The sequence below is a fragment of the Pygocentrus nattereri genome, chromosome 12, assembly GCF_015220715.1.
Source record: "Pygocentrus nattereri isolate fPygNat1 chromosome 12, fPygNat1.pri, whole genome shotgun sequence".
Taxonomy (NCBI): Eukaryota; Metazoa; Chordata; class Actinopteri; order Characiformes; family Serrasalmidae; genus Pygocentrus; species Pygocentrus nattereri.
The window spans coordinates 41,472,635-41,497,766 of record NC_051222.1 but is presented as its reverse complement, the minus strand read 5'-3'; the positions used below and the strand labels follow the sequence as shown (position 1 = coordinate 41,497,766).

The window sequence follows — 25,132 nt, the reverse complement described above, 5'->3', positions numbered from 1 at the left end:
AAACTCCAGCAGCACTGCTGTGTCTGATCCACTCAGACCAGCACAACACACACTAACACACCACCACGTCAGTGTTACTGCAGTGCTGAGAATGACCCACCACCAAAACAGTACCTGCTCTGTGAGGGTCCATGGGGGTCCTGACCACTGAAGAACAGGGTAACAGAGTATCAGAGAAACGGACTACAGTCTGTAACTGTAGATCTACAGAGGGGAACTATACAGTAAGAGGAGCTGATAAAGTGGACAGTGAGGGTAGAAACGAGGAGGTGGTCAGAATGTGTGTATCTCACAAAAGTGAGTGCCCCCCTCACATTTCTGCAGATATGTTATTCTATCTTCTGATGGGACGTCACTGTAGAGCTGAAACTCTGATATAAGTTAAAGTGGTCAGTGTGCAGCTTGTACAGCAGAGCAGATTCACTGTCCTCTGAAAAGAACAACACACAGACATTAATGTCTAAACAGCTGGCAGCTCAAGTGAGTCCACCTCACAGTGGACGTGTCCAGATTGTCTCCCTGGTGTCGTGTGACTCGTCAGAGTTACAGGGTTCCAGGTGTGAATGGGGAGCAGGGCTGTTAAATTTGGTGTTTTGGGTTCAATTCACTCAGACTGACCACTGGATGTTCAACACGGCACCTCGTGGTAAAGAATCTCTGAGGATGTGAGGAATAGAACAGCTGCTCTCCACAAAGACGCCTGGGCTATAAGAAGACTTAACACCCTGAAACTGAGCTACAGCACGGTGACCAAGTGTTGTTCTTTTCAGAGGACAGTGAATCTGCTCTGCTGTACAAGCTGCACACTGACCACTTTAACTTATATCAAAGGTTCAGTTCTACAGTGACGTCCCATCAGAAGACAGAATAACATATTAGCATAAATCTGAGGGGTGCGCTCGCTTTAGTAAACGACTGTAAATATATATAAGGTATATTTATATATATATATATGAGTTGTATGTTGACGTGTTTGTGAGATGTAACTCACCGTCGGTGCAGCAGCTGTGTTTTGATGTTGGACGGGAGGAACCTGATGAGGTAATGCTGCTTCACTGGGTCATTCAGAAACTCCTCCAACCCGTCCACCTACACACACACACACACACACACACACACACACATACACAAACACGCACGCAGACAGACGCACACACACACAGACACACACGCACACACACACACACACAGACACACACACGCACACACAGACACACTAATTACTCACTGCCTGTACGCTGTTTACTGACTGCGTATGCTAGTTCATTCATTAAATATTTTCAATTATTTATCTATTTCTAACATTCTAATGAGTTAATTATCTTTATTTCGATGTTCATTTATGTGAAGTTTTTATTAATATCTATATCAGATTTAGGACGTTGTTTACACAACGCTTGCACCTGTGTTTCTGAGAGAGGGTGTGTGTGTGTGTGTGTGTGTGTGTGTGTGTGTAAGCGTCACGTCTAAAAGAGAAGACACAGAGATACACACACACACACACACACACACACACACACACACGTTATGGTTTCCTGAATATCTGAAAATAATAAGAATAAAACAAACTATAGGTCACAGGGCTTCTTTAGCAGATAGGGAACGGTCTCCCGGGTTTCTGAATTAGAAACCATCAAATATTCTAATGGTTTCATGCTTACATCTCCGGCTAATATCTCTCACATCTGGCAAAGCCTATAAAAATAACTGGAACACATTTCAGTGTTTAAACCTTTGTGAAATGAAACATAAAGAGATCTATTTGTTTACCTTGTAGTTGATCTGGATGACCTGGACGTAAACGCTGAGGGGCAGCGAGATCAGAACATCGCTGGTTAAAGCCCAACCATAACCAAACTCTCTGTGTACCGGCAGAGGAGGAACAAACCTCTTCCAGCTCAGCTCGTTCACATACACTACAGACAGAGAGAGAGAGAGCGCGCGAGAGAGAGAGAGAGAGAGAGTGAGAGTGTGAGAGAGAGAGGGAGAGAGAGACAGAGAGAGAGAGAGAGAGAGAGAACGAGAGAGAGAGGGACAGAGAGCGAGAGACAGAGAGAGAGACAGAGAGAGTGAGAACGAGAGAGTGAGAACGAGAGATAGAGAACGAGAGAGTGAGAGAGAGAGAGAGAGAGAGAGAGAGAGAGAGAGAGAGAGAGAGAGAGAGAACGAGAACGAGAACGAGAGAGAAAGAACAAAGAAAGTTAAATTGAGAAAAAAATCAGCCATAAAGGTGAAAAGTAATTAAAGCATATTATTAATAGTTATTAATAACAAACATGTTAATATTTATTATGAATATTATTATAATAAAATGAATACATAGTAATATTTAAGCTGATTGCATTCCTGTGTATTGCTATTATTGTTGTTATTTATTATATTATTGTGATTAATCATAATAATGTACCTTTAAACTGCTCGTCCTCAGCAGGTGTGGGTGGGTTCTCTGTGTTTCCGTCTCTCTCTGTACCAGATGAGGAGGTGGCTAGGTTCCCCTCATGGTCAGCAGTGATGCCAACAGTGGGGTCAGCGGTCAGTGAAGGGTCATTAAAGGTCGTCTGCCTGAATGGGTGATCGTACATGAGGTAAAACAGGAAACTGTGGACCATCCGGAAACGAGGCATCTTCGGCTGGAAGCCCAGAGAGCGACTGAGTCCTGGAACTGGAATATACACAAATAATAACATTAATACAGACTGGTTACGGTACAATACGGACTGACCTACGGCGGGTTGCGGTACTGGCCTACGGCGGGTTATGGTACAATACGGACTGACCTATGGCGAGTTACGGGACAATACGGACTGACCTATGGCGAGTTACGGGACAATACGGACAGACCTATGGCGAGTTACGGGACAATACGGACTGACCTATGGCGAGTTACGGGACAATACGGACTGACCTATGGCGAGTTACGGGACAATACGGACAGAACTATGGCGAGTTACGGGACAATACGGACTGACCTGTGGCGAGTTACGGGACAATACGGACAGACCTATGGCGAGTTACGGGACAATACGGACTGACCTATGGCGAGTTACGGGGCAATACGGACAGACCTATGGCGAGTTACGGGACAATACGGACAGACCTATGGCGAGTTACGGGACAATACGGACTGACCTATGGCGAGTTACGGGACAATACGGACTGACCTATGGCGAGTTACGGGACAATACGGACTGACCTATGGCGAGTTACGGGACAATACGGACAGAACTATGGCGAGTTACGGGGCAATATGGACTGACCTGTGGCGAGTTACGGGACAATACGGACAGACCTATGGCGAGTTACGGGACAATACGGACTGACCTATGGCGAGTTACGGGGCAATATGGACTGACCTGTGGCGAGTTACGGGACAATACGGACAGAACTATGGCGAGTTACGGGACAATACGGACAGAACTATGGCGAGTTACGGGGCAATATGGACTGACCTGTGGCGAGTTACGGGGCAATATGGACTGACCTACGGCAGGTTACAGTCCAATACAGACTGACCTATAGTGGGTTTAAAGTCCTTTAGCTCCTTTACATCCATCTGCCTCTCCGTTTTCCCCCGATGACTTTTAGATTCACTCTGAAGATCATCTTTACTATCCTGAGCCACAGCCTTCGCCTTCTCCTCCTCCTTCTTCAGCCTGAGAGAGAAAGACAGAGGAAGAGCCAGAGTTTCTACTGTTTTGCTTTAAATTTCTGTAATATAACTGTTAAAAATGACATTCAGCTTCATTTACAATAACTTAATCTGTCCAAAATCCGAGCACCACTTTTGAGAAACATACAATACTGACTGTAACATAACTTCAATGTTTCCAAAATATTAGTGTTTCCAAATGTTGGAATTATGAATTCATCTGAAGAACATTTAAATCATATACACTGCTCAAAAAAATAAAGGGAACACTCAAATAACTCATCCTAGATCTGAATGAATGAAATATTCTCATTGAATACTTTGTTCTGTACAAAGTTGAATGTGCTGACAACAAAATCACAAAAATCATCAATGGAAATCAAATTTATTAACCAGTGGAGGCCTGGATTTGGAATCACACACAGAATTAAAGTGGAAAAACACACGACAGGCTGATCCAACTTTGATGTGATGTCCTTAAAACAAGTCAAAAAGAGGCTCAGTGTTGTGTGTGGCCTCCACGTGCCTGTATGACCTCCCTACAACGCCTGGGCAGCTCCTGATGAGGTGGCGGATGGTCTCCTGAGGGAGCTCCTCTCAGACCTGGACTACAGCATCCGCCAACTCCTGGACAGTCTGTGGTGTTGGTGGATGGAGCAAGACATGATGTCCCAGATGTGCTCAATCGGATTCAGGTCTGGGGAATGGACGGGCCAGTCCATAGCTTCAATACCTTCATCTTGCAGGAACTGCTGACACACTCCAGCCACATGAGGTCTAGCATTGTCCTGCATTAGGAGGAACCCAGGGCCAACCGCACCAGCATCTGGTCTCACAAGGGGTCTGAGGATCTCATCTTGGTACCTAATGGCAGTCAGGCTACCTCTGGAGAGCACATGGAGGGCTGTGCGGCCCTCCAAAGAAATGCCACCCCACACCATTACTGACCCACTGCCAAACCGGTCATGCTGAAGGATGTTGCAGGCAGCAGATCGCTCTCCACGGCGTCTCCAGACTCTGTCACGTCTGTCACATGTGCTCAGTGTGAACCTGCTTTCATCTGTGAAGATCACAGGGCGCCAGTGGCCAATTTGCCAATCCTGGTGTTCTCTGGCAAATGCCAAGCGTCCTGCATGGTGTTGGGCTGTGAGCACAACCCCCATCTGTGGACGTCGGGCCCTCATACCATCCTCATGGAGTCGGTTTCTAACCGTTTGTGCAAACACATGCACATTTGTGGCCTGCTGGAGGTCATTTTGCAGGGCTCTGGCAGTGCTCCTCCTGTTCCTCCTTGCACAAAGGCGGAGGTAGTGGTCCTGCTGCTGGGTTGTTGCCCTCCTACAGCCTCCTCCACGTCTCCTGGTGCACTGGCCTGTCTCCTGGTAGCGCCTCCAGCCTCTGGACACGACGCTGACAGACACTGCAAACCTTCTTGCCACAGCTCGCATTGATGTGCCATCCTGGATGAGCTGCACTACCTGAGCCACTTGTGTGGGTTGTAGAGTCCGTCTCCTGCTACCATGAGTGTGAAAGCACCACCAACATTCAAAAGTGACCAAAACATCAGCCAGAAAGCAGAAAGGTGCTGAGAAGTGGTCTGTGGTCCCACCTGCAGAACCACTCCTTTATTGAGTGTGTCTTGCTAATTGCCAATAATTTCCACCTGTTGTCTGTTCCATTTGCACAACAGCTGTGAAACTGATGGTCAGTGTTGCTTCCTAAGTGGACAGTTTGATTTCACAGAAGTTTGATTTACTTGGAGTTATATTGAGTTGTTTAAGGGTTCCCTTTATTTTTTTGAGCAGTGTAGTTTCAAAATTCCAAATGTCTGAATTGAGATTTATTGTTTGTTCTGTGATTTTTTTAAACTATATTCAAAACATTATAAATGGTGAGTCCGTTTTTTTTTTAACAGCAATTCCAAACTTCATAAATGTGAATCTGAACGATTGTGTACTTGGTACTTCTTTAATGGTGATCCTCGTACCTGTGCACTGTGTATGAACTGGAGATTTTGAAGCGGACCTGCTCTATAGCGCTCTTCACCAACGGGTCATCAGGAGTGACGGAGGGATGGACAACAAACTCCACCTGAGAGAGACAAACAGGAAGAGAGATTTTAACAAGTTGGTGTAGTTGCCATTCATTCAGGACAAATCAAATGAATCTAAAAAAAAATTGTATGCAAGTTCTTTCATGTATTTTAAAGGTGCAGTGTGTACGATTTAGTGTCATCTAGTGGTGAGGTTGCAGACTGCACCCAGCTGAATCCCCCTCCCTCGCCCCTCCCTTTCCAAGCATGTAGTAGAACGTATGGTGGTCGCCAGGTTTTCTGTCCTCAGTTCTTTTTGCTTCTTCCTGTTTTCTCTTCTTTGACGGTGAGGATTCACCCTCTCTCACTTTTTCTGGCGCTAAATCGTCCATTTGTCAAAATTTGGATTCTCAAACTTCTCACAACACACAAAATGGTCAGTCAGCACCGGCAGCAACCACAAATTCTTCTTCTTTCTATGTCTTCCAACCGGAGCTACAGCACCACCAAATTAAGGCTGCCGTTTCGGTGTAAACGTCAAAAGGCGCCCTCTAGAGACGGTGTTGGTTTGTCCGTTCTGGGATACTGTAGAAACATGGCGGTGGCAGCCTCTACTGATAGAGGAGCTGCTCTCCCTATGTAGATATGAATGTCTTATTCTAAGAGAATGAAACGCAGTGACTCGGAGATACAGCTGATGATACATCAACGGGAACAGGGCTTTGTTACTATGTTATGTTTCTGATATTAGAGCCTGTTTAGTGTCACACACTGCCCCTTTAAACCATGGACTCCTAAGTGAAGACTAAAGTGTGTGTGTTGGTGTTTACCTTCCTGCTGACCCCGTCCTGTATGACCGTGGTCCTGAACAGTTTCAGATAACCGTCTCTGGATAAAGAGCGCGTCAGTCTGACAATGCTTTTCTTACACACTTTAGTGCTCACGCCGTCCTGCTTCTCCTCGTCCATCAGCTTCTTCTGCAAGCTAACAACGTAAACGGGCAATTTATGGACCTTTTAACTTCACTGTCCATATCTCGGATTTTTCTTATGTTTTATTGTCTTATCAAGTTTAATGCACCAAAAACAGCCATAATTCATTTTATTATCATTTATCATCCCCTCTATCACTTACAATGGTGAATGGTGGAGCTAAACCGCTGTAGCTGAATGGGTGGAGCTAAACCGCTGTAGCTGAATGGGTGGAGCTAAACCGCTGTAGCTGAATGGGTGGAGCTAAACCGCTGTAGCTGAATGGGTGGAGCTAAACCGCTGTAGCTGAACGGTGGAGCTAAACCGCTGTAGCTGAACGGTGGAGCTAAACCGCTGTAGCTGAACGGGTGGAGCTAAACCGCTGTAGCTGAATGGGTGGAGCTAAACCGCTGTAGCTGAACGGTGGGGCTAAACCGCTGTAGCTGAACGGTGGAGCTAAACCGCTGTAGCTGAACGGTGGAGCTAAACCGCTGTAGCTGAACGGTGGGGCTAAACCGCTGTAGCTGAACGGTGGAGCTAAACCGCTGTAGCTGAACGGTGGAGCTAAACCGCTGTAGCTGAACGGTGGGGCTAAACCGCTGTAGCTGAACGGTGGGGCTAAACCGCTGTAGCTGAACGGTGGAGCTAAACCGCTGTAGCTGAACGGTGGAGCTAAACCGCTGTAGCTGAACGGTGGGGCTAAACCGCTGTAGCTGAACGGTGGAGCTAAACCGCTGTAGCTGAACGGTGGAGCTAAACCGCTGTAGCTGAACTGTGGAGCTAAACCGCTCAATTAAATAAATCAGTCAAATGAAGGGGAGATGTCTCACGTGTAAAGACCCTCAATGACCTTCAGGTTGCGGACGGCCTCTATAATGAGGTTCTTGCGTTTGAGCATCCGGTATGTCTCATGCTGCTCATGTCCTCTTTTCCTCGCTGACATCTGCGGAAACAGGGGTTATTTATAGTTACACACACAAATTTTACGTGATAAAATAATTTATTTTTATTCTGTGTTACTAAAATAATCAAAGGAAGAATATTGTAAAATACAATCTAAATATTATACACAAAATATTTAGTGTCATATAAAATTCAAGACGTCAAAATAAAACAACAACAGATCGGTTGATGAATTAATGGCTCAGTACGATGTAGAATGTTAGAACTTCAGTGATTCCACAGACCTCCAGCTCATCCACGACCTCTTCGACAACGGTTACTGTGTCATCGGCAGTTTCTGATTGGCTGTGGGGGATGCTGAGGGTGTGGTCTTGGGGAACCAGAAGCGTATCGTCTTGCTTCACAATTTTACTAGGCTCCACCTCCTGGATGGACTGGTCAGTGTCTTTAATGCGGGGAGGCGGCTTTTCTGAATAAAATGAAAAGAAGTCCGAAGATTTAAAATCAGAGCTGAATGTTTACAAGACAATCAGTAAAACAGCGCCCCCTGCAGCACAAGAGAAATATGCTTGTTCTTGTGCTGGTTCCGTGGAAAACTGATTATTTATACAAAAATAAGTTATTATGACTATTACAGCTAATAACTTCAATCTACCAGAATCTGCTCTTCAATCTAAAAAGACTTTTCAGAGAGGAAGCATGGATGCGGCCCAATCCACTAGAGCAGAGGTCTTTAATTACCATCATAAGTTTTAGTAAAATAAACTTGATAAAGGATGAAGAATCAGCAGTCTGTTCCAGGTGAGGCGTTTACACGGACATCTTCTATTCTGATGGAGCTATTAGTCGTGATTATTAACAGGTCATCAGGCTGCATCTAAACGCGGCTACTGTTACAAAAACTGCAACTGAAAAAACTCAGAACTGAAAAAACTCAGAACTGAGGTCTGATGTTCTGATGTTTTCTCTTTTTGGAGCATTTCTACAATATAAAAATTAATTACCTGGGCTGCTTATATAAAATTACGACTTCATAACATAGCAGTAAAGACATATTATTACACTTACATATAATACGTTTAAGTAAAACAGTGCTTTAATTATTTGTATGTCACTAAATAAACGCTTAAAAATTGAAATAGCACTTATTAATGAAATTACGCCACTGAATAATAATTAAATAAATCTTAACGATCACTGACAAACTATTAGGCAATGATTTATTTGCTATTTTTGGGCCCTGTTATAATAAAAATAAACTGCTATATGATTTTAGATTCACTTCCACAATGAAAAACGAATGAACGAGTTCATAACGAAGCCTAATGGAACGATTCTGCGATCATATCTCTGTGACTCACTCCTGAGCGGTGTCGAATGTCTGGGAGTTGATGGAACGGCTCTCTGGGATCCTTTCTTGGCTGATTTGCTTTTCTTCCCAGCTTTTCCCTTTGACCTCTGCCCTTTGTGTGCCTCCTCCTCCTCCTCCTCCTGGGGGTCCTGCTCGGTCTCCGGATCATTACGGAGCGCATCTTCCTGGTCCTCAGGGTCCGGACAGGGTCCGTTTCCAGGGTCTGTGCTGTCGTTTTTGGGCACTCGAAGCTTCTCGCTGCGTTCGAGCTCCTTGGCGAAACGCAGGTTGAGGTTGCTCTTCTCCACAAACAGCTTGCTGATGTACTTCGTCGTCCTCTGTCGTCCTTCGTCCTCCATAAATCCCTGACGGAGAGAGAGACAGTGATGGTGAATTTCACAAAAATGATGAAATACATCAGCGCTGTCACACAGAAACCCTGCATCTCTATTTTTGTCGTTTTTGATCTTTTTCGATTTAAAAACCTGAAAATTTCACAATGTGTTGAAAAATTTAATGAGGAATAAAAATAGTCCAAACAAACCTCCCAACATTAACGTCAATTACAGACCATGTTATTCTTCTCCTGTCACGATGCATAGTGTGCAGGAATGAACGCAAAGCTATTGAGCAGGTAGCACTGGTTCTACAAAAGTTGTAAGTTGTCACCTAAAAAAAAATACTTTATGTAGTCACGAACAATGGAACTCATTTTAACTCAAAATTACAGGTATTTACATTGAATAAAACTAGTTAATTTAGCGGTAATCACACTAAGTATGTTTTTTTTAGTTTGATCTAATTATTTTTTTTGTGTACTGTGTACACGCAAACAATTTTCCCTTCAGTAACTCAGATTCCCACAAGGGGGCGCTGTTAGCACTCAAGCAGCACATACAGTTGGGGTCAAATTTTGAAACAGGATGCAAAATAGTTTATTATCTAACAGTAATGCTCCATGTTGCTTTTTTAATTTCATCAGTTCATTCTTAAAGGATACAGGCTGAAGACGGCACAGCAGGGGGCGCCACTAAATTCAGAAATGTCTTTGGCACTTTTATTTTCCCGTAACGTTATAAAGTTATTCACATTTTTATACGACCTTAAAGCCCCAAACTGGACAACTTTTGTACATCTTGTATTATGAGGCACATCTGGATTCGTTCTCTAGTGTACAACTGACCAGATAAACAACTACCATAAACTCCAGAATCCTATTTAATCCTAGTCTAATCCTATTTCACATCTTGGATAACTATTCTAAGGGGGCTTTGGAAGTGCTCAAAATTAGTTAGAACAGCGCTACAGCCTCCTTGAGCACTCAAACCTCTAGCACATTGTAACTATAATGCACTTTACAGCACTGCAGGCTGTTCTACCTTAATCATGTTGTTCCTCTCCAGCACCTTGCAGACCATACGGCTCTCCAGTCGTCCGATATTCAGCTGTCCTCGCAGGACCGACTGGGAAATACCCTTAGGACCATTCGCCACCACTGCATCCATCAACCACAACACAGAGAAAAAACAGGAAACAATCACCGGCCAATCACAGCACAGAGAGCAATCAGGAAACACTCACCGTCCAATCACAGCACAGAGAGCAATCAGAAAACACTCACCGACCAATCACAGCACAGAGAGCAATCAGGGAAATCACTCACCGACCAATTACAGCACAGAGAGCAATCAGGGAAATCACTCACCGACCAATCACAGCACAGAGAGCAATCAGGGAAATCACTCACCGACCAATTACAGCACAGAGAGCAATCAGGGAAATCACTCACCGACCAATCACAGCACAGAGAGCAATCAGGGAAAACACTCACCGACCAATCACAGCACAGAGAGCAATCAGGGAAAACACTCACCGACCAATCACAGCACAGAGAGCAATCAGGAAACACTCACCGACCAATCAGAAAACACTCACCGACCAATCACAGCACAGAGAGCAATCAGAAAACACTCACCGACCAATCACAGCACAGAGAGCAATCAGAAAACACTCACCGACCAATCACAGCACAGAGAGCAATCAGAAAACACTCACCGACCAATCACAGCACAGAGAGCAATCAGAAAACACTCACCGACCAATCACAGCACAGAGAGCAATCAGAAAACACTCACCGACCAATCACAGCACAGAGAGCAATCAGAAAACACTCACCGACCAATCACAGCACAGAGAGCAATCAGGAAACCACTCACCGACCAATCACAGCACAGAGAGCAATCAGGAAACCACTCACCGACCAATCACAGCACAGAGAGCAATCAGGAAACCACTCACCGACCAATCACAGCACAGAGAGCAATCAGGAAACCACTCACCGACCAATCACAGCACAGAGAGCAATCAGGAAACCACTCACCGACCAATCACAGCACAGAGAGCAATCAGGAAACCACTCACCGACCAATCACAGCACAGAGAGCAATCAGGAAACCACTCACCGACCAATCACAGCACAGAGAGCAATCAGGAAACCACTCACCGACCAATCACAGCACAGAGAGCAATCAGGAAACCACTCACCGACCAATCACAGCACAGAGAGCAATCAGGAAACCACTCACCGACCAATCACAGCACAGAGAGCAATCAGGAAACCACTCACCGACCAATCACAGCACAGAGAGCAATCAGGAAACCACTCACCGACCAATCACAGCACAGAGAGCAATCAGGAAACCACTCACCGACCAATCACAGCACAGAGAGCAATCAGGAAACCACTCACCGACCAATCACAGCACAGAGAGCAATCAGGAAACCACTCACCGACCAATCACAGCACAGAGAGCAATCAGGAAACCACTCACCGACCAATCACAGCACAGAGAGCAATCAGGAAACCACTCACCGACCAATCACAGCACAGAGAGCAATCAGGAAACACTCACCGACCAATCACAGCACAGAGAGCAATCAGGAAACACTCACCGACCAATCACAGCACAGAGAGCAATCAGGAAACACTCACCGACCAATCACAGCACAGAGAGCAATCAGGAAACCACTCACCGACCAATCACAGCACAGAGAGCAATCAGGAAACCACTCACCGACCAATCACAGCACAGAGAGCAATCAGGAAACCACTCACCGACCAATCACAGCACAGAGAGCAATCAGGAAACCACTCACCGACCAATCACAGCACAGAGAGCAATCAGGAAACCACTCACCGACCAATCACAGCACAGAGAGCAATCAGGAAACCACTCACCGACCAATCACAGCACAGAGAGCAATCAGGAAACCACTCACCGACCAATCACAGCACAGAGAGCAATCAGGAAACCACTCACCGACCAATCACAGCACAGAGAGCAATCAGGAAACCACTCACCGACCAATCACAGCACAGAGAGCAATCAGGAAACCACTCACCGACCAATCACAGCACAGAGAGCAATCAGGAAACCACTCACCGACCAATCACAGCACAGAGAGCAATCAGGAAACCACTCACCGACCAATCACAGCACAGAGAGCAATCAGGAAACCACTCACCGACCAATCACAGCACAGAGAGCAATCAGGAAACCACTCACCGACCAATCACAGCACAGAGAGCAATCAGGAAACCACTCACCGACCAATCACAGCACAGAGAGCAATCAGGAAACCACTCACCGACCAATCACAGCACAGAGAGCAATCAGGAAACCACTCACCGACCAATCACAGCACAGAGAGCAATCAGGAAACACTCACCGACCAATCACAGCACAGAGAGCAATCAGGAAACCACTCACCGACCAATCACAGCACAGAGAGCAATCAGGAAACCACTCACCGACCAATCACAGCACAGAGAGCAATCAGGAAACACTCACCGACCAATCACAGCACAGAGAGCAATCAGGAAAACACTCACCGACCAATCACAGCACAGAGAGCAATCAGGAAAACACTCACCGACCAATCACAGCACAGAGAGCAATCAGGAAAACACTCACCGACCAATCACAGCACAGAGAGCAATCAGGAAAACACTCACCGACCAATCACAGCACAGAGAGCAATCAGGAAACACTCACCGACCAATCACAGCACAGAGAGCAATCAGGAAACACTCACCGACCAATCACAGCACAGAGAGCAATCAGAAAACACTCACAGACCAATCAGAAAACACTCACAGACCAATCAGAAAACACTCACAGACCAATCAGAAAACACTCACAGACCAATCACAGCACAGAGAGCAATCAGGAAACCACTCACCGACCAATCACAGCACAGAGAGCAATCAGGAAACACTCACCGACCAATCACAGCACAGAGAGCAATCAGAAAACACTCACAGACCAATCAGAAAACACTCACAGACCAATCAGAAAACACTCACAGACCAATCAGAAAACACTCACAGACCAATCACAGCACAGAGAGCAATCAGGAAACACTCACCGACCAATCACAGCACAGAGAGCAATCAGAAAACACTCACAGACCAATCAGAAAACACTCACAGACCAATCAGAAAACACTCACAGACCAATCAGAAAACACTCACAGACCAATCACAGCACAGAGAGCAATCAGGAAACACTCACCGACCAATCACAGCACAGAGAGCAATCAGAAAACACTCACAGACCAATCAGAAAACACTCACAGACCAATCAGAAAACACTCACAGACCAATCACAGCACAGAGAGCAATCAGGAAACACTCACCGACCAATCACAGCACAGAGAGCAATCAGGAAACACTCACCGACCAATCACAGCACAGAGAGCAATCAGAAAACACTCACAGACCAATCAGAAAACACTCACAGACCAATCAGAAAACACTCACAGACCAATCAGAAAACACTCACAGACCAATCACAGCACAGAGAGCAATCAGGAAACACTCACCGACCAATCACAGCACAGAGAGCAATCAGGAAAACACTCACCGACCAATCACAGCACAGAGAGCAATCAGGAAACACTCACCGACCAATCACAGCACAGAGAGCAATCAGGAAACACTCACCGACCAATCACAGCACAGAGAGCAATCAGGAAACACTCACCGACCAATCACAGCACAGAGAGCAATCAGGAAACACTCACAGACCAATCAGAAAACACTCACAGACCAATCAGAAAACACTCACAGACCAATCAGAAAACACTCACAGACCAATCACAGCACAGAGAGCAATCAGGAAACACTCACCGACCAATCACAGCACAGAGAGCAATCAGGAAACACTCACCGACCAATCACAGCACAGAGAGCAATCAGGAAACACTCACCGACCAATCACAGCACAGAGAGCAATCAGAAAACACTCACCGACCAATCACAGCACAGAGAGCAATCAGAAAACACTCACAGACCAATCAGAAAACACTCACAGACCAATCAGAAAACACTCACAGACCAATCACAGCACAGAGAGCAATCAGAATCCTTTAACCAACCATAGCACAGAAGAATAGTCAGGAAATGATCACCAGCCAATCGTGACCTGACCGTGCACTGACCGATCTCATAAGCCTGAGTCAGTAGATCCCGCTCGATGTCACGAGCCTGAGCCTGGATGTTCCTCTTAACAAGGCCATCGGCATCTTCGTCGTTGTTCTCATCGTCGTCGTCATCGTACGTCTCTTTCCGAGTGTACGGCCTGAGGAGCTTCAGACAGCGAACCCGGATATCTGTACCTGAGAACCAGCCACAAACAGCCAATCACAGCACAGCACACATGTAAGACTGTAAACGTTTAGAGAGCATGAGAGGCACAGATAAATACAGAGGCTTTATCATCATCAACTAACAGAGAAACTGAAGGAACCTTATCTAACTCTACTCAGTCATAGAAGCAAGTTTAGATAGGTTTCTATGGCAAACATAAGTCTGGGAGAGCTGAGTCCGAGTCGAGTCTCTGAGGTGCGAGTCCAACTCAAGTCTTGAGTCTGAGGATTCCAACTGGAATGCGTGAGGTATGAGCCACAGAAGAGTCTTGAGTCTCTGAGGAGCGAGTCCAATTAGAGTCTTGAGTCTCTGAGGTGCGAGCCCCATCCAAGTGTTGGAGAAGTGAGGTGGACTTAAGTCTTGAGTCTCAGGTGCAAGTCCAAGTCTCAAGTATATGAGGTGTGAATCTGAGTTGAGTCTCAAGTCGCTGATGTGTAAGCCAGAGTGAAGTGTCGAGTTTCTAAGGTGCGAGTGTTGATTCTCTGAGGTGCAAATCTGACTCTCTGATTTGCCATTCTTGAGTTGAGTCTCTGAGATGAGCCTAACATGAGTCTCAAGTCTCTGAAGTGCGAGTCCAATTAGTCTTCAGTCTCTGAGTCAAATCTCTGAGGTATGAGTCCAAGTTCAGGTACAAGTCAATGTGAATTCTCTGAGGTATGAGCCAATCGAGTCTCAAAGCTCTGAAGTGCGAGTCCGAGTTGAGACTTGAGTCTCCGAGGTGTGAGTCCCACTCAAGTCTCTGAGGTGTAAGGTGGACTCGCATCAGGAATCAAGTCTCAATTCTCTGGGGTGCGAGTCCTAGCTGAGTTGACTCTCAGGTGCAAGTCTATATTGATTCTTGAGCCCCACTCAAGTCTCTAAGGTGCAAGGCAGATTCAAATCAGGAGTTGAGTCTCGAGTCTCTGAGGTGCGAGTCAGAGTTAAGTCTCGAGTCTCTGAGGTGCGAGTCAGAGTTAAGTCTCGGGTCTCTGAGGTGCGAGTTAGAGTTAAGTCTCGGGTCTCTGAGGTGCGAGTCAGAGTTAAGTCTCGAGTCTCTGAGGTGCGAGCACGAGTCGGGTCTCTGAGGTGCGAGCACGAGTCGGGTCTCTGAGGTGCGAGTTCCACTGAAGCTTGTGAGGCGTGAGGTGGACTCGAATCAGGAGTCGAGGCTCAAGTGTCCGTTAGGCTGAAACATCGGCTAAGCGTTAGCGAAATGTTACTGCTCTCCGCGGCTCCGTTACTGTGGGGTGTGCACTGACCTCTCTTGGTCTTGCAGGGTCCAGCTTCAGGGTTTAGCTCCTGCAGGGGGATGGTCAACACGCTGACCATCTTCGCAGCCTGCATGTACTGATAAACACGCTTGAAGGTGTGCTCGCCCACCTGCTGCGGACGGAAAAACACACACACTCAAAACAATGCGCAGCATTAGCAGTGGCTGAAGGGATTAAAGTGTGTTTGTGAGCCGAACACACTCCGTTCCCGTGCTATCTCGTGTACGTTTGGGGAACCGGCAACGTCTTTTCACCAAACAGAGGATTTGTCGATGTGGGTTCTCACCAGCTGTTCACGGAGTCTGAGCATGATGCCGATGTTGTTGGGTAGCTCTGAGAGGAGGTTAGAGGTCGACTCCATCAGGATGTCATACTTACTCCTCCTGAGGAAGAGTGAGGAGGAGATTTCAGCAGAGGAGGACGCGTCATAAACTATATACCTTTAATGAATTATTCAGCAACTACTATAAATTATTCAGCAACTATGAATTATTCAATATCTAATTTGAATTATTCAGTAGCTACTATGAATAATTCAACACCTACTATAAACTACTGAGCACCTACTATGAATTATTCAATATCGACTATGAATTAGTATTGACTAAATTATTCAGTACCTACTATGAATTATTCAGTACCTACAATGAATTATTCAGTACCTACAATGAATTATTCAGTACCTACAATGAATTATTCAGTATCTACTATGAAATATTCAGTATCTACTATGACTTACTCAGTACTATGAATTATTCAGTACCTACAATGAATTATTCAGTATCTACTATGAATTATTCAGTATCTACTATGACTTACTCAGTACTATGAATTATTCAGTATCTACTATGAATTATTCAGTATCTACTATGAATTATTCAGTACTATGAATTATTCAGTATCTACTACGAATGACTCAGTATTGACTATGAATAATTCAGTATTTACCTTGAATTATTCAGCGTCTAATATGAATTGTTCAGTGTCTACTATGACTTACTCAGTACTATGAATTATTCAGTATCTACTATAACTTACTCAGTATTATGAATTATTCAGTATCTACTACGAATTACACAGTATTGACTATGAATAATTCAGTATTTACCTTGAATTATTCAGCGTCTAATATGAATTGTTCAGTGTCTACTATGATCTACACAGAGTTTTTATTACTGAGTATTTCTGAATATTTCTGCGTACCTGTCGACGTGGAAGCGTTTGAGCAGCAGTAGTATAGAGTGCTGTCTCACTCCGGTCGGTAGCCGGACTACGTGGGACTGCAGGGTAATCAGTCCATTTCTGTCCAGAGATTTTCTCAAATAATGCACCTTCCCCGCATCTAACCTGCCCAATCAGAACACAGCAATCAAACATCAGCCAATCACAGTGCTCAATACAGAACGTAGTGTTTCTACAGTTTCTCATTAGGCTGAATGAATAACCGACTCTAAATGTAGGTATTGTGATATAAACCGAGTCCGTTCTACAGTTTCTCATTAGACTGAATGAATAACCGACTCTAAATGTAGGTATTGTGATATAAACCGAGTCTGTTCTACAGTTTCTCATTAGGCTGAATGAATAACCGACTCTAAATGTAGGTATTGTGATATAAACCGAGTCTGTTCTACAGTTTCTCATTAGGCTGAATGAATAACCGACTCTAAATGTAGGTATTGTGATATAAACCGAGTCTGTTCTACAGTTTCTCATTAGACTGAATGAATAACCGACTCTAAATGTAGGTATTGTGATATAAACCGAGTCCGTTCTACAGTTTCTCATTAGACTGAATGAATAACCGACTCTAAATGTAGGTATTGTGATATAAACCGAGTCCGTTCTACAGTTTCTCGTTAGGCTGAATGAATAACCGGCTCTAAATGTAGGTATTGTGATATAAACCGAGTCTGTTCTACAGTTTCTCATTAGGCTGAATGAATAACCGACTCTAAATGTAGGTATTGTGATATAAACCGAGTCTGTTCTACAGTTTCTCATTAGGCTGAATGAATAACCGACTCTAAATGTAGGTATTGTGATATAAACCGAGTCCGTTCTACAGTTTCTCGTTAGGCTGAATGAATAACCGGCTCTAAATGTAGGTATTGTGATATAAACCGAGTCTGTTCTACAGTTTCTCATTAGGCTGAATGAATAACCGGCTCTAAATGTAGGTATTGTGATATAAACCGAGTCCGTTCTACAGTTTCTCATTAGACTGAATGAATAACCGACTCTAAATGTAGGTATTGTGATATAAACCGAGTCTGTTCTACAGTTTCTCATTAGACTGAATGAATAACCGACTCTAAATGTAGGTATTGTGATATAAACCGAGTCCGTTCTACAGTTTCTCATTAGACTGAATGAATAACCGACTCTAAATGTAGGTATTGTGATATAAACCGAGTCTGTTCTACAGTTTCTCATTAGGCTGAATGAATAACCGGCTCTAAATGTAGGTATTGTGATATAAACCGAGTCCGTTCTACAGTTTCTCATTAGACTGAATGAATAACCGACTCTAAATGTAGGTATTGTGATATAAACCGAGTCTGTTCTACAGTTTCTCATTAGACTGAATGAATAACCGACTCTAAATGTAGGTATTGTGATATAAACCGAGTCTGTTCTACAGTTTCTCATTAGACTGAATGAATAACCGACTCTAAATGTAGGTATTGTGATATAAACCGAGTCTGTTCTACAGTTTCTCGTTAGGCTGAATGAATAACCGGCTCTAAATGTAGGTATTGTGATATAAACCGAGTCCGTTCTACAGTTTCTCATTAGACTGAATGAATAACCGACTCTAAATGTAGGTATTGTGATATAAACCGAGTCTGTTCTACAGTTTCTCATTAGGCTGAATGAATAACCGGCTCTAAATGTAGGTATTGTGATATAAACCGAGTCCGTTCTACAGTTTCTCATTAGGCTGACTGAATAACCGGCTCTAAATGTAGGTATTGTGATATAAACCGAGTCCGTTCTACAGTTTCTCATTAGACTGAATGAATAACCGACTCTAAATGTAGGTATTGTGATATAAACCGAGTCTGTTCTACAGTTTCTCATTTGGCTGAATGAATAATCGGCTCTAAATGTAGGTATTGTGATATAAACTGAGTCCGTTCTACAGTTTCTCATTACGCTGAATGAATAACCGACTCTAAATGTAGGGATTGTGATATAAACCGAGTCCGTTCTACAGTTTCTCATTAGACTGAATGAATAACCGACTCTAAATGTAGGTATTGTGATATAAACCGAGTCCGTTCTACAGTTTCTCATTAGACTGAATGAATAACCGGCTCTAAATGTAGGTATTGTGATATAAACCGAGTCCGTTCTACAGTTTCTCATTAGGCTGAATGAATAACCGACTCTAAATGTAGGTATTGTGATATAAACCGAGTCCGTTCTACAGTTTCTCATTAGACTGAATGAATAACCGGCTCTGAATGTGGGTATTGTGTCGTACTTGAATGATGAAATGTGGAGGTCTCTCTGTATCTCCCCCTGCCAGCGCGCTCGGCCCAGTCTCTCCAGGATGCAGTACGAGTAATCGCTCAGCTTCAGCTCCGGGTTTCCCTCGTCTCCAATCAGAGCACGGTACCGGAGCTCCTGAGATGCCACCAACACCAGCTTCTCCCCATACCTAAAAAACACATCAAAAACAAACAACAGAGTAAACAACCACCTAAATAAACACAGACAAATAGACTGCCTTTGGACTGTGGGGGGGAAACCAGAGAACCTGGAGGAAATCCACACAGACATGAGGAGAACATGCAATCTCCACACAGAAAGGACCCAGGTCACCTGGCTGGGGACTTGAACCCAGTCCCTACTTGCTGTGAGGCGATGGCGCCACCATGCCGCCCCCCAGATTTAACACTGATGAGTTTTATTTACTGTAGCCCCGCCCCCTCCTCCCCCACTCACTGCTTCTGCGCCTCTTCCAGTGTGAGGACAGGTGTGTGTTGGCTGGTTCTTATCAGGTGAGTGATGTCCTTCCTTTCTCTGTAATAAAGACAGGAGCCCTGGATGCCCTGCGGATCGTCCACCAGCACACTGACCGGATACGGGTCCTCCGGCTGAGCTTCGAAGTCCAGAGGACGAACATCCTGAATCCCCGTCTCAGGATCTATATCAGAAAATCTGGAGATGGGGAGACAGGGGGACACAGGGATGGGGACACAGAGAGACAGAAGGCCAGGGGGATGAGGAGACAGAGGGACAGAGGGATGGGGAGAAAGAGGGACAGAGGGACGGGGAGACAGAGGGACAGGGAGACAGAGGGACGGGGAGACAGAGGGACGGAGGGATGGGGAGACAGAGGGATGGTGAGACAAAAGGACAGAGGGACGTGGAGACAGAGGGACAGAGGGATGGGGAGACAGAGGGACAGAGGGACGGGGAGACAGAGGGATAGAGGGACAGGGAGACAGAGGGATAGAGGGACAGGGAGACAGAGGGACAGGGAGACAGAGGGACGGGGAGACAAAAGGACAGAGGGACGTGGAGACAGAGCGACAGAGGGACGGGGAGACAGAGGGACAGAGAGATGAGGAGACAGAGGACAGAAGGACAACCATGAGTTCTATATAGAATCATCTGCATGCTTAAGTGGTTCTTTGCATGGTGAAATGGATCTTCAGATTGATGGAGTGTACAGCACCAAAAGGGTTCTGCTGTTGTTACGACATCAAGCTTGTATACAACAGCAGAACCAGAACTTTTTGGTGCTATATAGAACCCTATACAACACATTCTCCATCACTCTGAAGAACCATTTCTCCATGATAATGGCTTTCTGAGTGTTTTACTTAAGAATGCTTTAAAAAACATCTTTTTGTGTAAATAGAACCATTTTGATTCTTTGTATGATGAAATGGTTCTTCAGACTGAAGAGGAATGTGCTGTAGATGGCTCTATATAGAACCTTTTTGAAAATGCTTCTACACAGCACCAAAGGGGGGTTTTATATCATACAAACAGAAAGGTCTTTTAAGGGTTCTTTTATATAGAAAATGGATCTATGTAGAACCATGAACACTCAAAGAACCCTTTGCACAATTAAAGGGCTCTTTATGATGGAGATGGAGAATGTGCATAGCACCAAAAAGGGTTCTGCTGTTGTTACAATGTCAAACTTATGTACAACGGCAGAACCAGAACTTTTTGATGCTATATAGAACCCTATACAACACATTCTCCTTCACTCTGAAGAACGGTTTAATCATGGAAAGGGTTCTTTGAGTGTTCATGGTTCTGTATGGAACTACATTCTTCACTAAAGAATGCTTAAAAAAAACATAATAGTGTATAAAGAACCATTTCAGTTCTTTACATGGTGAAATGGTTCTTCAAATAGACGAGGAATGTGCTGCTAATGGCTCTGTTTAGAACCTTTTCTGTTCAGTCTTCTGAACACCACCAAAGAGGGCTCTTATAATATACAAACTTAAAAAAGAGGGTTCTTAATATGGAAAATGGTTCTATATAAAATCCTTCTGAAAAGGGTTCTATATAACACCAAAAACGGTTCTTCTACAGTTACAGGCTTGGCATCATCATAGTAGCAGAACCCATTGTGGTGCTATAAAGAATCATAAACAAAACATGCTCCATCAATCTGGAGAACCGTTTCCCATCAAAGAACCATTTAACCAGATTCCTTGAGTGTTTATGGTTCTGTATGGAACTACTGTCTTTATTAAAGGATGCATAAAGAAACACTTGAGAACACATAAAAAGAGGGTTCTTCAAGGGTTCTCTAGTAAAGAAAACAGTTCTATGTAGAACCATGAACACTCAGAGAACCCTTTGCATGATTAAAGAATTCCTTGCATGATGAAAAGGGTTCTTCAGATTGATAACGTGCTTCATATGGTTCTATATAGAACCCTTTTTTGAAAAGGGTTCTATATAGCACCAAAAAGGGTTCTCCTACAGTTAAAAGCTTGACATTGTCACAACAGCAGGATCCTTTGCGGTGCTACATAGAACCCAACGCGTTCTCTATCAAGCTGAAGAACCATCAAAGTATGCAAAGGGTTCTTTGAGTGTTCGTGGTTCTAAACAGAACCATCACCTTTACTGAAGAACCCTTAAGGAACCATGGTTTTTAACACCGTACATACCTGTCGTACAGGTGTAGCGGGGCTCGAGCGCGCGGCAGCAGGTGGAAGGTGACGTCCGGGCTGCACGCGAGCACGTTCCACAGGTACTGCTGCACGCGCGGCTCCAGGCGCAGGGGGAACGCGGGCCGGCGCGCGCTGAGCCGCAGCCACAACGTCTCCAGGGTAACGCCGTCCAGACCCTCCAGACTGACCTCGTCCAGCAGAGCCGCGAGCGGGTCCATCATCGACCACCTGATCAATCAGTTCATCAATCAATTAATTCATTAACTAATTAACTAAATAATAAACATAAACAACATCAGGCTGGACTACACACAGCAGACCCGCGGCTTCTTCTGCTGAGGAGTCACAGCGCAGCGCGCACCTACTGACGCCTGGCGGCGACCACTGGCATCGACACGAAAAACATGTTTAATAAAGTAAAATAAAATAAAATAAAATAAAATAAAATAAATATAATTAGTGGAGTGAAAGGAGGACCCGTGGAATAAAACTAAATAAATAATTATTACCCAGTAAAAACAAATGAACATGAGAAATCTTAGACAATTTTAGACAAAAAAAGAAATTAAAAAGGTGATAAATAATAAAAAAGGAACAAAAAAATAAAGAAACAGAAACATTTAAAACTCGTAGCGTGAAACGGGAGTTAGTGAAATATAATAAAATAAATCACTATTTAATCAATAAAATAAAAGGTATGAACTAAATAAAAGAAGAAATAAGTGAATAAAATGTGATGATTAATAAAAACAAATAAATAAAACCAGGCGCGTTAAAGAACGTCAGGAAAAAAACACAAAATAAAATAAAGTGAATGATCTTTCAGAAATATGGAAATAAGAGAAATACAATAAAATAAAATAAAACGATTAATATAAATACATTAATTACATTCACAACCAAGAGGCGTGTCCGATAAACGAATACATTAAACTAATTAATATTTTATTAAATAAATAATAAATGGGATCAGAAAATTAAAACAGTGTGAGGAGTAATAAAAGTCCCCACAGTGTGAGGAGTAATAAAAGTCCCCACAGTGTGAGGAGTAATAAAAGTCCCCGCAGTGTGAGGAGTAATAAAAGTCCCCACAGTGTGAGGAGTAATAAAAGTCCCCGCAGTGTGAGGAGTAATAAAAGTCCCCACAGTGTGAGGAGTAATAAAAGTCCCTGGCAGTGTGAGGAGTAATAAAAGTCCCCACAGTGTGAGGAGTAATAAAAGTCCCCACAGTGTGAGGAGTAATAAAAGTCCCTGGCAGTGTGAGGAGTAATAAAAGTCCCTGCAGTGTTAGGAGTAATAAAAGTCCCTGGCAGTGTGAGGAGTAATAAAAGTCCCTGCAGTGTGAGGAGTAATAAAAGTCCCTGCAGTGTTAGGAGTAATAAAAGTCCCTGCAGTGTGAGAAGTAATAAAAGTCCCTGCAGTGTGAGGAGTAATAAAAGTCCCCGCAGTGTGAGGAGTAATAAAAGTCCCCGCAGTGTGAGGAGTAATAAAAGTCCCTGGCAGTGTGAGGAGTAATAAAAGTCCCTGGCGGTGTGAGGAGTAATAAAAGTCCCCGCAGTGTGAGGAGTAATAAAAGTCCCTGGCAGTGTTAGGAGTAATAAAAGTCCCTGCAGTGTGAGGAGTAATAAAAGTCCCTGGCAGTGTGAGGAGTAATAAAGGTCCCTGCAGTGTGAGGAGTAATAAAAGTCCCTGGCAGTGTGAGGAGTAATAAAAGTCCCTACAGTGTGAGGAGTAATAAAAGTCCCCGCAGTGTGAGGAGTAATAAAAGTCCCTGCAGTGTGAGGAGTAATAAAAGTCCCCACAGTGTGAGGAGTAATAAAAGTCCCCACAGTGTGAGGAGTAATAAAAGTCCCCGCAGTGTGAGGAGTAATAAAAGTCCCCACAGTGTGAGGAGTAATAAAAGTCCCCGCAGTGTGAGGAGTAATAAAAGTCCCCACAGTGTGAGGAGTAATAAAAGTCCCTGGCAGTGTGAGGAGTAATAAAAGTCCCCACAGTGTGAGGAGTAATAAAAGTCCCCACAGTGTGAGGAGTAATAAAAGTCCCTGGCAGTGTGAGGAGTAATAAAAGTCCCTGCAGTGTTAGGAGTAATAAAAGTCCCTGGCAGTGTGAGGAGTAATAAAAGTCCCTGCAGTGTGAGGAGTAATAAAAGTCCCTGCAGTGTTAGGAGTAATAAAAGTCCCTGGCAGTGTGAGGAGTAATAAAAGTCCCTGCAGTGTGAGAAGTAATAAAAGTCCCTGCAGTGTGAGGAGTAATAAAAGTCCCCGCAGTGTGAGGAGTAATAAAAGTCCCCGCAGTGTGAGGAGTAATAAAAGTCCCTGGCAGTGTGAGGAGTAATAAAAGTCCCTGGCGGTGTGAGGAGTAATAAAAGTCCCCGCAGTGTGAGGAGTAATAAAAGTCCCTGGCAGTGTTAGGAGTAATAAAAGTCCCTGCAGTGTGAGGAGTAATAAAAGTCCCTGGCAGTGTGAGGAGTAATAAAGGTCCCTGCAGTGTGAGGAGTAATAAAAGTCCCTGGCAGTGTGAGGAGTAATAAAAGTCCCTACAGTGTGAGGAGTAATAAAAGTCCCCGCAGTGTGAGGAGTAATAAAAGTCCCTGCAGTGTGAGGAGTAATAAAAGTCCCTGGCAGTGTGAGGAGTAATAAAAGTCCCTGGCAGTGTGAAGAGTAATAAAAGTCCCTGCAGTGTGAGGAGTAATAAAAGTCCCCGCAGTGTGAGGAGTAATAAAAGTCCCCGCAGTGTGAGGAGTAATAAAAGTCCCTGGCGGTGTGAGGAGTAATAAAAGTCCCTGCAGTGTGAGGAGTAATAAAAGTCCCTGACAGTGTGAGGAGTAATAAAATTCCCTGCAGTGTGAGGAGTAATAAAAGTCCCCGCAGTGTGAGGAGTAATAAAAGTCCCCGCAGTGTGAGGAGTAATAAAAGTCCCCGCAGTGTGAGGAGTAATAAAAGTCCCTGCAGTGTGAGGAGTAATAAAAGTCCCTGCAGTGTGAGGAGTAATAAAAGTCCCCGCAGTGTGAGGAGTAATAAAAGTCCCTGGCAGTGTGAGGAGTAATAAAAGTCCCCGCAGTGTGAGGAGTAATAAAAGTCCCTGGCAGTGTGAGGAGTAATAAAAGTC

The 25,132-nt window shown here is 44.3% G+C and overlaps 1 protein-coding gene across 2 annotated transcripts in view; it reads right to left on the bottom strand.

Moving 5' to 3' along the window:
• LOC108414577 (general transcription factor 3C polypeptide 1) overlaps positions 1-22,358 on the bottom strand; it is a 50,812-nt gene extending 28,454 nt beyond the window's left edge. For both annotated transcript variants that reach the window (XM_037543397.1, XM_037543398.1), the window contains exons 1-17: positions 22,022-22,358; positions 19,821-20,036; positions 19,357-19,533; positions 17,070-17,213; positions 16,153-16,249; positions 15,855-15,978; positions 14,409-14,585; positions 10,286-10,401; positions 8,917-9,271; positions 7,840-8,024; positions 7,483-7,595; positions 6,512-6,665; positions 5,637-5,740; positions 3,514-3,653; positions 2,408-2,662; positions 1,771-1,916; positions 992-1,089 (exon numbers count right to left, since the gene is read on the bottom strand). In XM_037543397.1, coding sequence (XP_037399294.1) covers positions 992-1,089; positions 1,771-1,916; positions 2,408-2,662; positions 3,514-3,653; positions 5,637-5,740; positions 6,512-6,665; positions 7,483-7,595; positions 7,840-8,024; positions 8,917-9,271; positions 10,286-10,401; positions 14,409-14,585; positions 15,855-15,978; positions 16,153-16,249; positions 17,070-17,213; positions 19,357-19,533; positions 19,821-20,036; positions 22,022-22,245 — 2,825 coding nt within the window. In that variant the 5' untranslated portion in view covers positions 22,246-22,358. The remainder of the gene's footprint in view (positions 1-991; positions 1,090-1,770; positions 1,917-2,407; positions 2,663-3,513; positions 3,654-5,636; positions 5,741-6,511; positions 6,666-7,482; positions 7,596-7,839; positions 8,025-8,916; positions 9,272-10,285; positions 10,402-14,408; positions 14,586-15,854; positions 15,979-16,152; positions 16,250-17,069; positions 17,214-19,356; positions 19,534-19,820; positions 20,037-22,021) is intronic.
• Positions 22,359-25,132: the final 2,774 nt, after the last annotated feature.